This window comes from Neopelma chrysocephalum, unplaced genomic scaffold (assembly GCF_003984885.1).
Source record: "Neopelma chrysocephalum unplaced genomic scaffold, ASM398488v2 Primary Assembly neopelma1_228, whole genome shotgun sequence".
NCBI classification, from domain to species: domain Eukaryota; kingdom Metazoa; phylum Chordata; class Aves; order Passeriformes; family Pipridae; genus Neopelma; species Neopelma chrysocephalum.
The window spans coordinates 1-12,139 of record NW_020897890.1 but is presented as its reverse complement, the minus strand read 5'-3'; the positions used below and the strand labels follow the sequence as shown (position 1 = coordinate 12,139).

The 12,139-nt window shown below is 67.0% G+C and overlaps 1 protein-coding gene across 1 annotated transcript in view; it reads left to right on the top strand.

Annotated features, from left to right (window-relative positions):
• Positions 1-12,133, top strand: part of EPPK1 (epiplakin 1) — a gene marked incomplete at its 3' end in the record, with an annotated part of 13,616 nt that extends 1,483 nt beyond the window's left edge. The window contains exons 2-5 of the mRNA XM_027703455.1: positions 2,790-2,954; positions 3,773-3,892; positions 4,616-4,686; positions 6,975-12,133. Of these exons, the coding sequence (XP_027559256.1) occupies positions 2,790-2,954; positions 3,773-3,892; positions 4,616-4,686; positions 6,975-12,133 (5,515 nt within the window). The remainder of the gene's footprint in view (positions 1-2,789; positions 2,955-3,772; positions 3,893-4,615; positions 4,687-6,974) is intronic.
• Between the last annotated feature and the right edge of the window lie 6 nt (positions 12,134-12,139).

Below are 12,139 nucleotides of genomic sequence, written 5' to 3'. Positions count from 1 at the left end.
GCAGCAGAGCCCTGGCAGATCCCGGGCAGCAGAGCCCTGGCAGATCCTGGGCAGCAGAACCCTGGCAGATCCCGGGCAGCAGAGCCCTGGCAGGCCCCTCCCGGCGCTGAGCTCAGCGCTGGCCCCGGCCCCGGCTTCGTGCCGCGCTCCCGCTGTGCCTCGCCCCTTCCCCAGCGTCCGCCCGCAGGGATGGGGAGTGTGGCGTCCTGTGCCCGAAGCTGGCTCGCCCTCCTCGTGCTGCCGCTGCCACCCCAGAGCTGTGCTGAGCCCCTCCGCCAGATCCTCCAGAGCCGGGGGGGCTGTGCCCCGTGCCCCTGGCCCTCGGGCTGTCCGTGGGACCAGACTGGGACAGACGGACGTGGTGCAGGGGGGACCCGCGCTGCCCGGTGATGCCGGGCAGTGTGGGTGAGCACCGGGGGTTTGGATGGGATGTCCCTGTGGGTGGGAGCCCTGCCAGCGGCCGCACAGTTGGCGGGGGTTGCAGTGGTCACCGCCAGGACCCGTCACCGGCTCTGCCCGCTCGGCCCGAGCCCCGTCACTCAGACCCAGCGCCTTCCCCGCAGCCCCCGGGCGGGGGGCCGGGCACGGCGGCGGCTCTGGCCGTGCACCCCTGACACCCGGCTTGGTCGGGCACCAATTCCCCATCGCGGGCTTTGGTCAGTGAGTGACCACAGCCCGGCACCTCCGGGCTCCCCCTTCCCCGGGACCAACATCCCCGCGGCCTTTGGCTCCTCAGCGGCAGAGCAGGGGTGTCACGGAGGCTCCCGGAGCCGCCCACGGGCAGGGGAGAGGTGCCCAGGGCAGGGGAGAGGTGCCCAGGGCAGGGGAGAGGTGCCCGGGCCGGTCGCTCCCCGTCCTCCTCGTCGGCAGCCGAGGAGGAGCTTTGATGAAGCCGCGCGTGGTTCGGTCGGATCCGCTGGAATCGCAGCTGCTTTTCACGGCTCATTTACAACCAGGGCCCCTTCCCGGCGCCCCGGGCAGCAGCAGCAGCCGCTCCGTGCTGGCAGCAGGAGCGCGGCAGAGCTCAGCACAGTACGGCCCAGTACAGCCCAGCACGGCTCATTATAGCCCAGTATCGCCCAGCAAGGTGCAGGAACGCCCACCGTGACCCAGCACAGCCCAGTATGGCCCAGCACGGCCCAGCACGGCCCAGGACAGTGCACTGGTGGCTGTGTGCTCAGCTGTGCTGCCCAGACAGAGACCCGAGGTCCCGTCCTTGCCTGTCCCTGCAGCCCGGTGGGGTGGTGATGCCCCACTGGCCTTGCCCGTGCCCGGTCCTGCTGCAGCCCTGGGGCTCTCCTGGCTCCCAGAGCAGGTCACAGGGTCCCGGGGAGGCTGTAGGGAGGCTCTGCTGGCCCCCACCCCATCAGAGGGTGAGTGGGTTGGCACCTTGGAGCCTCGGCAGTGGGAAGCTCCGCAGTGCCAGCACCGTTCCATCGTGCCGGCGCCGAGCCCTCTGCGGTGATGACAAACTCTTATCCCTGTTTGCTGATGGATTAAGGCTCCTTGGCACCTCCTGGGAGCGACACCTCTCCCGATGCCTGGGAAGCCGTCGGAAACCTGCGCTGGTTTCTGGGATGCAGCCACCTCTCCATGGGTACAGTGGCAGATGCAGCAGCCCCTGCCCCTCTCACTGGTGTTGCCCCTGTATGGACGTCGCCCCGTGAGTCTGGGACATCGTGCAGGGCAGCCCCTGTCTTGGCCCCACAGCTCTGGGTGACCCTCCTGAGGGTCCCTCTGCCCTCCCGGAGCGCTGGCTCAGCGCTGCTGGAGAAACAGGCGCAGAAGGGGGTTCCTGTCCGGGCGTTTGGCAGCGCCATTCCCATGGGAATGCGGCGCCGCGCGGGGGGGGGGGGGAACCAGCGCTGCAGTGGGGCTGGCTGCACCCACCGTGGGTACCAGGGCTCGGTGCCACACCACGGGCTCGCCCGGCCGGGCCCGTGCCTGGAAACCGGCACCTCTCCAGACAACACACTCCCACGCACCACAAACATCTTGCCCAAGCGCCGCATCCCTCCCGCAGCACCTCACCCCACAGGGTGGCACCGGAGGGGGCTGCCGAGTGACCCCCCCCCTGCCCTGGGGGGCTCAAAGCCCCCCCCCCCCCCCCCCCCCCCCCGAGGTGCCTGGTGCTCTTTTGGGCCCCGGTGGCAGCGGGGAGAGGGGAGGGCGTGCTCGGGGGGGAGCAGGAGCGGGGTGTGGACCCGCCGGCGGGGTCTGGGGAGAGGGCGTGGGGCTGGTGACAGGGGCAGGGCAAGGGGTGTTTGGGTGACTCAGGTGGCAACGGGATGGTTTGGGCACGTTTCGGGCGATTCAGGCTGCACGTACACATCCAGGGGTGTGGACAGGGCTGGGGGGGAGCAGGGAAGGGTCCCCCTCTCCACCCCAACCGTGGTAATGGGGTCAGGCCCGCAGTGGGGTCTGTCAGCCCTGCAGCTGCAGCCAGGACAAGGTGCAGGGGCACTGCTGGTGCAGGGGAGGGTTTGGGGTGTGGTGGGGAGAAGGATGAGGGGCTGCTGGGGACCAGGGCAGCGCTGGCCCCGGGGGAGGGAGGTCTCTCTGTCCCTTGCCCTCAACTCCTCCGCAGAGGGCACAGCCCGCCGGGACGGGGCCACCTCCCACACTGCAGCCAGTTTTGGGATGGGTGAACCCCCGCGAGGGGGGACTCCAGCACCCCCAAGGAGCCGTGGGGAGGGCTGGCCCCGCGAGTTTCTGGCAGGGCTGGGCCGGTGTGTCATCCCCAGGGGCGGGGAAGGGCAAGGTTTTAAACGTGCTCTGGTCCCGGGCAGGAAGCAGCGGCGGAGCAGCGGGACCGCGGGCACCTGCCAGGTGAGCCCGTTCTGCCATCACCGAGCGCAGGTGGGAGCGGTGGGGTGGAGAGGGGGCCCGGCCGGGCACTGCGGGCCGTGCCGGGGGGGCAGCAGGGGCCGGAGGAGGCCCTCGCCCGCTCCCCGGTATGTGCGGAATGCGGCACCGCTCCCGCCCGCCCGCCGGTCCGGCGGGGCTGAGCCGGGAGCCGGGGCGGGACCGTGGGCGTGGGGCGGCAGCCGCACGGCGCTTGTGGCACCCCGGGCACTGCCACCCCTCCTGGGGCAACAGCGGGAGGGTGGTGGTTCCTGACCCCGGCACTTCCCGGGAGCGGGACGGGAGGTGTTGGCTGCCCGAAGGGGACGGCTCCCGGGAACAGCCCGGGATGCCTCGGGGTCCCGATGGCACAGAGGGGCTCGGCGGGTGCCAAGGAAGGGGCAGGCGGGGTCTGGCAGCGCCGTTCCACAGTACCCGGTGAGGTGGGTGCGTGGTGCATGGAGTTGTCCCCGCGGGCAGGATGTGACCCCATCCCACTGCAGCCCCGCTCCTGGCACCGGGCAGGGTCTGTCCCCGGCCATTGGGGGACCCCGAAATTGTGGTCCCTGAGCCGAGGCAGCCCGGCAGGCAGCGTTCCCGGGAAAGGGTGCTGGGCTACCCCCAGCCCGCTCAGAGCAGGGCCCCCCAGAGTGGCCCAGCCACGCTCCCTGTCTCCATCACCCTTTGTCACTGCCCCAGAAAACTTCTCCACCGCTCTCCCTCCCCTGAAACACCCCCGGCCTCCGCCTGTCCCCCCGGAGACCACCCCACGGACTCCCCCCGGCCCCGCCAGGCTCCCATCCCGAGTCCCAGCCCCTCCCAGCGCTCTACCTGTCCCTGCCCCTCAGACACCTCCTCCGCCACCCTCTCCCTGACACCGTGTCCCCTCCGCCAGTAAAACCTGTCCCTTTTCCCGGTCCCTGCCCAGGGCCCCCCGGCAGCCTCTCCCGGCCTGCGGGTGCTCCCCGCGGGTGCGGAGGTGCGGGTTTTGCCACGGGACGCGGGGCAGAGGCGCTGCCGGGGGCCCTGGGGAGGGACGCGGGTGGCGGTGGGTGCACAGGGACGGCGGGGGCTGGCGGTGGGTGCGCGGGATCCGCGTTCCCCGGCGCTGCCAGGAGCGAAAGCAGCGGTTGCGGGTGCCAGGGAGAGGCGCCCGCGTCGGGGAGAGAGACCGTGGCCCCGGGGAGGGCGGCAGGTGCCAACACCTCTGCCAGGAATCTCCGCGCCGTCGCGGGCAGAGTCGGTTACTCAAAGTTTCCGTGGGGCTGACGCCTTCTGACGAAAGGGAGCAGAGTCCTTCCCCCGCCGCGCACCCACCGCCTCTCCCCGCCCGGGGAAGGGTGGGGGCAACACCTCCATCCTCGGGCCCCCAGCCCCGGCGGGAGTTGGGTTTTCAAGCTGCCGCAGTTACGGGAGGCAGTGCCCAAATTCCGTCTGCGCTCCGGTGCCAGTCGCCAGCTTGGCTCTGGGACATGCGGGGACCTGCCTGGGGCTCTCCAGACACCGGAGCCACACCGGTGCTGGTGTGACTTGGCTTTGGGACACGTGGGGACCTGCCTGGGGCTCTCCAGACACCGGAGCCACACCAGTGCTGGTGTCCGTGGCCGTCTCAGCTCTGGGACATGAGGGGACCTGCCTGGGGCTCTCCAGACACCGGAGCCTCGCCACTGCTGCCCACGGCTGTGCCCACGGCACGGCGGGGCTGAGCCCAGCTCCTCCCCAGCGCAGCACAGCCTGTGCCACCCAACCCGGCATCTCTCTGTCCGGAAAGGGTTGTGGGGCAGCGTTCCGGCCCCAGGACCGGGGCGGGCAGAGCCGGTGCCGAGGTGCTGCCAGCCCGACGTGTGTTTTGGGGGTGTGTGGCACAGGGATGCCCGTCACTGTGTGCACCCAGAGGAGGGACAGAGGGGTGGGGGAACCCCCTCGCTCCCACCCCAGAGCTCAGGACAGAGCGGCTCCTCCAGCTCTCGGCCAGCGGCTGGGCCCCTCGCCCCTTCCCCACCAAGGAGAGACCCCCGAGTCCTCCCCCCCTCTCCTCGTTTTTCCCGGAGGCAGGCGCAGCCCCGGGGCCCCCCCGGCCGCCGTCCCCGCCTCTTGGCGCAGGAGCCGGGCGCGATCCCGATCCTGCAAACACAAACAGCATTGCCTGGGCAGATCCGAGCCGCGCTGACATCACCGGGCGGAGGGAGGGAGCCGGCTCCTGTTGGGACCTTTCCCCGGGCCGGGCAGCGAGCCCGGAGCGCGGCTGGGACACAGGAGCCCTCGCGAGGAAAAGGTGCTGGCGTGGCCGGAGGGCGTGGGATGAGCTGGAGAGACACGCGGGGACGGAGCCGGGCGCACCGAGCCCCCGTTGGAGAGGCTGGTCCTGGGGTGAGCAGGGACCCGGGTACAGCACCCGCCGGCACCGTCACTGCTCTTCGCTCCCTGGTGTTTACACTGGTGGGGCCGGGGAGGACGTGGGTCTGTGAGCTCCGGACGGTGAGATACAGCTGGTCCTGTGAGCTCCGGACGGTGAGATACAGCTGGTCCGCACTGTCCCCGCTCAGTGTGACCTCTGCGGGAGGGTCCGTGTGACACCGGCTCCCTCTGGGGCTCTGTGCGGTGACTGCCCTGGGACAGCCCTGCCCTGGCTGTGTCCTCGCAGCCGGGTTCCAGAAGTGGACTCGGCTGCAGGAGCTCGGGCAAGCGGGTCTCCTCCATCTGCTGCAGCGCTCCGTGCTCGCCCCGTGGCCTCGCCTGCCCCTCTAGGGCCGCTCCAACCCGGCACTGGTGCTGTGGTTCTGCCTTAGGGGACGGCACTCACGGGGGAATAACCATCGGTGCTGCCCCGGCACAGCGGGACCTTTCCCCTCGCTCCTCAAATATGATCCAGCTCCACAGGCTCCTGCCCGGGACCGATGGGTGCTGGCACAGGCGCCGTTCCGTGGGAGGCTGCGGGCAGGGAGGCTCCTCCCGCACCCTGTGCCGCAGACACAGCCTGGAGGCTGCGGCTGACCACAGCTGACCACAGCTGACCACAGCTGACCACAGCTCCCGGAGCTCGGCACGCCCACGCTGGGCCACGAGTGCCCTCAGACCTGCCGGAGCTTTGCAAACGGGAGGGCAGGTTTGGGTTAGATGTTGCCTCACCCCGAGGCGGCCCCGGAGACTCTTTGCCCGGTGTCCGCTGCTCGCTGAGGCGGAGCCTCTGCCCTCCTTGCACCGCCTGGGGAGTGTGGGAAGGAGGGACCAGCAGAAGGAGAGGCGGGTTCGTGCGGCAGCCGCGGTGGGAGCACACGGACCTGCATGTCGGGACTCCCGGAATCACAGAATCATGGAATGGTTTGGGTGGGAAGGGACCTTAAAGCCCATCCAGTCCCATCCTGTCATGGGCAGGGACACCTTCCACTAGCCCAGGTTGCTCCAAGCCCCATCCAACCTGGCCTTGGACACTTCCAGGCATGGGGCAGCCACAGCTTCTCCTGTGCCAGGGCCTCCCCACCCTCCCAGGGAAGAATTCCTTCCCAATATCCCATCCAACCCTTCCCTCTGGCAGTGGGAAGCCATTCCCCCTTGTCCTGTCCCTCCATCCCTTGTCCCCAGTCCCTCTCCAGCTCTCCTGGAGCCCCTTTAGGCCCTGCAAGGGGCTCTCAGCTCTCCCTGGATCCTTCTCTTCTCCAGGTGAACCCCCCAGCTCTCCCAGCCTGGCTCCAGAGCAGAGGGGCTCCAGCCCTGGGAGCATCTCCGGGGCCTCCTCTGGACTCTCTCCAGCAGCTCCACACCCTTCTTATGTTGGGGCCCCAGGGCTGGAGGCAGCTCTGCAGGTGGGGTCTCATCTCAGCGGGGCAGAGGGGCAGAATCCCCCCCTCCCCTGCTGCCCACGCTGTGGGATCAGCCCAGGAAAAGGGGGGTTTCTGGGTGCCAGTGCCCACAGCTGGGGCACGTGGAGCTTCTCCTCCACCGACTCTTTGGCCTTGCCCAGATCCCTCGGGATGGCACATCAGGTTCAGACGTGCTCAGCCTTTGGCTGTCGCCTCCTCCTGCCTGGGGGGGGGTGTGTGTTTATGCTTCTGATTTCCCTATATTTGACACGCAAAGCGTAAAGAAGTCGGTTTCTCACTGGCGCTTCCCGTTCTCCCCCCTCTCTCCAGAGTCCTGTGGAAGGCCAGCAGCGGGAGGATGGAGAGCAAGCCAGCAGTGAACGGCCACGCTGTCCCCAGCTTTCCCGGGGAAGGCACGCCAGGGAAAAGCCACTCGTGCCAGGAGGCGATGCCACACAAACAACCCAAAGCGGCCGGCGGGGCCGCGGCGGGGCCGGATGCTCCCGGGGAGCCCTCGGAGGCGGCTGGCAGCATCGCTGGCGTGTATGTAGAGGCTTCAAAGAAGATAATGAGCTTTTATGAGGCCACCAGAGAGCACCTGCTGAGCCTGGATCCGGCCCTCAGCCTCCTGGAGGCCCAGGCGGCCACGGGCTCCGTCGCCGACCCGGCGACGCGCCGGCGCGTCTCGGTGGCGGACGCCGTGCGCCTGGGGCTGGTGGGGCTGGAGCTGAAGGAGAGGCTGCTGGCGGCAGAGAGGGCTGCCACGGGCTTCCTGGACCCCTACACGGAGGAGAAAATCCCCCTGTACCAGGCAATGCAGAAGGAGCTGGTGGGGAGGGAGCAGGGCACCCGCCTGCTCCAGGCACAGATGGCAACCGGGGGTGTCATCGACCCGGCCACCGGCGCTCGGCTGCCCGCGGATGTGGCCTGTGAGAGGGGATTTTTGGATGAAGAGATGAGCCGGCACCTCTCTGACCCCAGCCAGGAGGACAGCAGGGTGTTCCTGGATCCCAGCACTGCGGAGAAGGTCACCTACTCGGAGCTCAGGAAGAGGTGCGTTGTGGATCCGGCCTCGGGCTTCCTCCTCCTGCCCCTGCAAATCACGTTCCCGGGGCTGGGAGGGAGGGTGAGCAGCAGGGACCTGCGGGACTCCGGCATCATCAGCCACGACGTGTTCCGAGGCCTGGAGGAGGGGACGGTCTCTGCGCAGGAGTTGGCAGAGAACGACGTGGTCCAGCAGTTCCTGCGTGGGACCAGGAGCGTGGCCGGGGTTGTCCTGCCTTCCGGGGAGCAGAGGAGCCTTTACCAGGCGCTGAGAGAGCATCTCCTCGTGCCTGGTGCTGCTCTGATGCTCCTGCAAGTCCAGGCCTCCACCGGCAGCCTGACAGACCCCCTGAAGAACAAAACCTACTCAGTGGACGAGGCCGTCAGGGTCGGTTTTATCGGCCCGGAGCTTTATGAGAAACTGTCTTCAGCCGAGAAAACCATCACTGGGTACAGAGACCCCTCCACTGGGGAGATGCTCTCCCTGTTCCAAGCCGTCAGGAAGGGATTTGTCCCCAGGGACCACGGCCTCTGCCTCCTGGAGGCTCAGATGGCCACGGGGGGTGTGATTGCTCCGGGCAGGCACCTCCGTGTCCCCACAGAGACGGCCTGCGAGTGGGGGTACCTGGATGAGGCCACCAGGCAGCTCCTCTCCAGCCCTCCCGACCACATGAAAGGGTTCTTCGACCCCGTTTCCAAGGAAAAGCTGAGTTATTTGGAGCTGCTCCAGCGCTGCGTCACCGACCCCGGCACGGGGCTCCTGCTGCTGCCTCTGGGTGGGGACAGCGGTGAAGGATCCCAGGGAACCCCCCTTTTCTTTGACCACAGGGCCCAAGTGGCTCTGGAAAACACACGGGTGCCCATTTCTGTGGGGAAGTTCAAGGGCAAGTCGGTGTCTCTCTGGAAACTCCTCTTCTCCGACCACGTCCCGGGCGAGCGAAGAGCTGCTCTGGCCCAGCAGTTCCTGTCGGGAACACTCTCCACGCAAGGACTGGGTGAGGCCGTCAGAGCCACCGTGGAGGAAACGGCTGCCACTGCCAACGTCACCTTCGAGGGCCTGAGGGACCAGGTGACGGCTGACCAGCTCCTGAGCTCGGAAATCATCAACAAAGACCTGTTTAAGAGGCTCAAGGAGGGCGAAACGTCGGCCAAAGAGGTCGTGGGCATGGACACGGTCAGGAAGTACCTGCAGGGCACGGGGAGCATCGCTGGGCTGCTGCTCCCCGACTCCCAGGAGAAGATCAGCATCTACCAGGCAAAGAGGAAAGGACTCCTGAGGCCGGGGACGTCTCTGATCCTCCTAGAGGCACAGGCTGCCACGGGGTTCGTCATCGACCCCACGGCCAACAAAAGGTACTCCGTGGACGAGGCCCTGCGGGCGAACGTCATCGGCCCGGATGTCTACGACAAGCTGCTGGCTGCGGAGAAATCGGTCACCGGCTACAGGGACCCCTACTCGGGGAGCAAGATCTCCCTCTTCCAGGCCATGCAGAAGGAGCTGATCGTCAGGGACCACGGCATCCGCCTGCTCGAGGCCCAGATCGCCACCGGCGGCATCATCGACCCCGTGCACAGCCACCGCATCCCCGTGGAGGTGGCCTACAAACGCGGCTACTTCGACAAGAAGATGAACTTGATCCTGTCCGACCCCAGCGACGACACCAAGGGCTTCTTCGACCCCAACACCCACGAGAACCTGACCTACCTGCAGCTGAAGGAGAAGTGCATCACCGAGCCCTCCACCGGGCTCTGCCTCCTGCCCCTGAACAGCAGGAAGAGGCAGTTCGTCGACGAGGCCACCAGGCAGGTGTTCAGGGGCTCCTGGCTGCCCGTCAGGTTCGGGCGCCTGCGGGGGGAGAGGGTCTCCGTGTGGGACCTGCTGAACTCCGAGTACTTCAGCGAGGGGCGGCGCCGGGAGATTTTCAACCACTTCCAGCTGAGGAAGCTCAGCCTGGAGCAGATCCGGCTGATGCTGGAGGAGGAGATGAAGAAGTGGGCCCCCATCAAGTTCCCGGCCATGCGAGGCAGCGTCAGCGCTTACCACCTGATGGAGACGGGCGTCATCGACAGGGCCCTGTTCGAGGAGGTGCTGGAGGGATCCGTCACCCCAGAGCAAGTCCTGCACATGGACTCGGTCAGGAAGTACCTCTACGGCTCGGGCAGCATCGGGGGGATTGTGCTCCAGCCGTCCAACCAGAGGATGAGCATTTACGAGGCCATGAAGCAGAACATCGTGGTGCCGGGGGTAGCCCTGCCCCTGCTGGAGGCCCAGGCCGCCACGGGCTTCATCATCGACCCCGTGAACAACCAGAAGCTCCGCGTGGACGAGGCCGTCAGGGAGGGGGTCATCGGCCCGGACGTCCACGAGAAGCTGCAGCACGCGGAAGGGGCCGTGACGGGGTACAAAGACCCCTTCACGGGCAAGAAGATCCCCCTCTTCCAGGCGATGAAGAAGGGCCTGATCACGGACAAGCAGGCCATGCAGCTCATGGAGGTGCAGATGGCCACGGGGGGCATCATCGACCCGGCGTGTGGCCACCACATCCCCCTGGAGTCGGCCCAGCAGCGAGGGTGCCTGGATGAGGACACCAGCAAGGCCCTCTCCGAGCCCAGCGAGGAGCACAGAGCCTTCTGCCTCCCGGACAGCAAAGAGTCCGTGACCTACGCCGAGCTGATCCAGCACTGCCAGAGGGACGACGTCTCCGGCTTCCACTTGCTGCCTCTGCCCCAGGCAGCCGCCCCTGCCTACACCGACGAGCAAATCCAACGGATTTTCAAGGAAACCGTGGTGGAGGAGAAAGGGGTTTCCCTCTGGGAGCTCATCCACTCGGGGTATTTCACCGAGGAGCAGAGGAGCAACTTTGTGGAGAGGTTCCGCTGCGAGGAGCTGTCACTGCAGCAGCTGGTGGCTCTCGTGCTCGGGCTCGTGGGGGACATGGAGATGAAAGCCCGGACCCAGATCTCCCTGGAGGGCCTGCGGGGCAGCGTCCCCGTGGTCTGGCTGCTGGACACGGGCATCATTTCTGAGAAGACGTTTGAAGAGCTGGCTCAGGGCATAAGAACCCCCGAGGAGGTGGCTGCGATGGAGAGCGTGAAGAGGTACTTGCAGGGCACGGGCAGCATCGCCGGCGTCTTCGTAGAGGCGTCCAAACAAAAAATGAGCTTCTACGACGCCATGAAAAACAACCTCCTCCTCCCCGGGGCCGCTCTGAGGCTGCTGGAGGCTCAGGCAGCCACGGGATACCTGACTGACCCCGCCACGAACCGGAGGCTCAGCGTGAGGGACGCCGTGAGAGCGGCCGTCGTGGGCGAGGAGCTCACTGAGAAACTCCTCCTGGCCGAGAGGGCCGTGACGGGGTACACGGATCCCTACTCGGGGAGCCCCATCTCCCTGTGCCAAGCGCTCAGGAAGGAGCTGGTCCCGCTGGGAGAGGCCGTTCCCCTGCTGGAGGCCCAGCTGGCCACGGGAGGGGTGGTGGATCCCGTCCACCACCTCCACCTGCCGCTCCAGGCCGCGTGCAGGTACGGCTTCTACGACGAGGGCATGAACCAGACCCTGTCCCAGCTGAACGACACCACCAAGGTGTTTTTCGACCCCAACACCAAGGAGAACGTGACCTACCAGCAGCTGAAGGAGCGGTGCATCCGCGAGCCCGAGTCGGGGCTGTGGCTCCTCCCGCTGTCGGAAAACTCCATGTTCTGCGTGGACGAGCAGACCATGGAAGTGCTGAAATCCGTGACCGTCTGCGTCAACGTGGGGCGGTTCAAGGGGCAGACGGTGTCCGTCTGGGACCTCCTCAACTCCGAATACTTCTCAGACAGCAAGAGAAGGGAGCTGGTGCAAAGGTACAAAGATGAGAAGGCCGAAGTGCTGCAGGAAATCACGACGATCATCACCACGATCATCCAAGAGACTGAGGCACAGGGCAAGAAGTTTGCATTCAAGGGCCTGCGGAAAAGAGTGTCTGCCAGTGACCTCTTCGAGTCCCAGCTCATAGACAAAAAGACCCTCGATGAGCTCAACCAGGGGAAGAAAACAGTCAAAGAGGTCACCGAAATGGAGTCTGTCCGCAGGTACCTCGAGGGCAGCAATTTCATAGCAGGGGTCCTCATACAGCCCAGCAACGAGAAGATGAGCATCTACCAGGCCATGTGGAAGGGCATCCTGAGGCCAGGCACCGCCCTGGTGCTGCTGGAGGCGCAGGCGGCCACCGGCTACATCATCGACCCCGAGAAAAACCAGAAGTTTTCCGTGGAGGAGGCGCTGAAGGAGGGTCTGATCGGAGGGGAGATCTTCGAGAAGCTGCTCTGCGCGGAGAGAGCCGTGACGGGCTACACCGACCCCTACACCAAAGCCCCCATGTCCCTGTTCGAAGCCATGAACCAGGGGCTGATCGTGAAGAGCCACGGCATCCGCCTGCTCGAGGCCCAGATCGCCACCGGCGGCATCA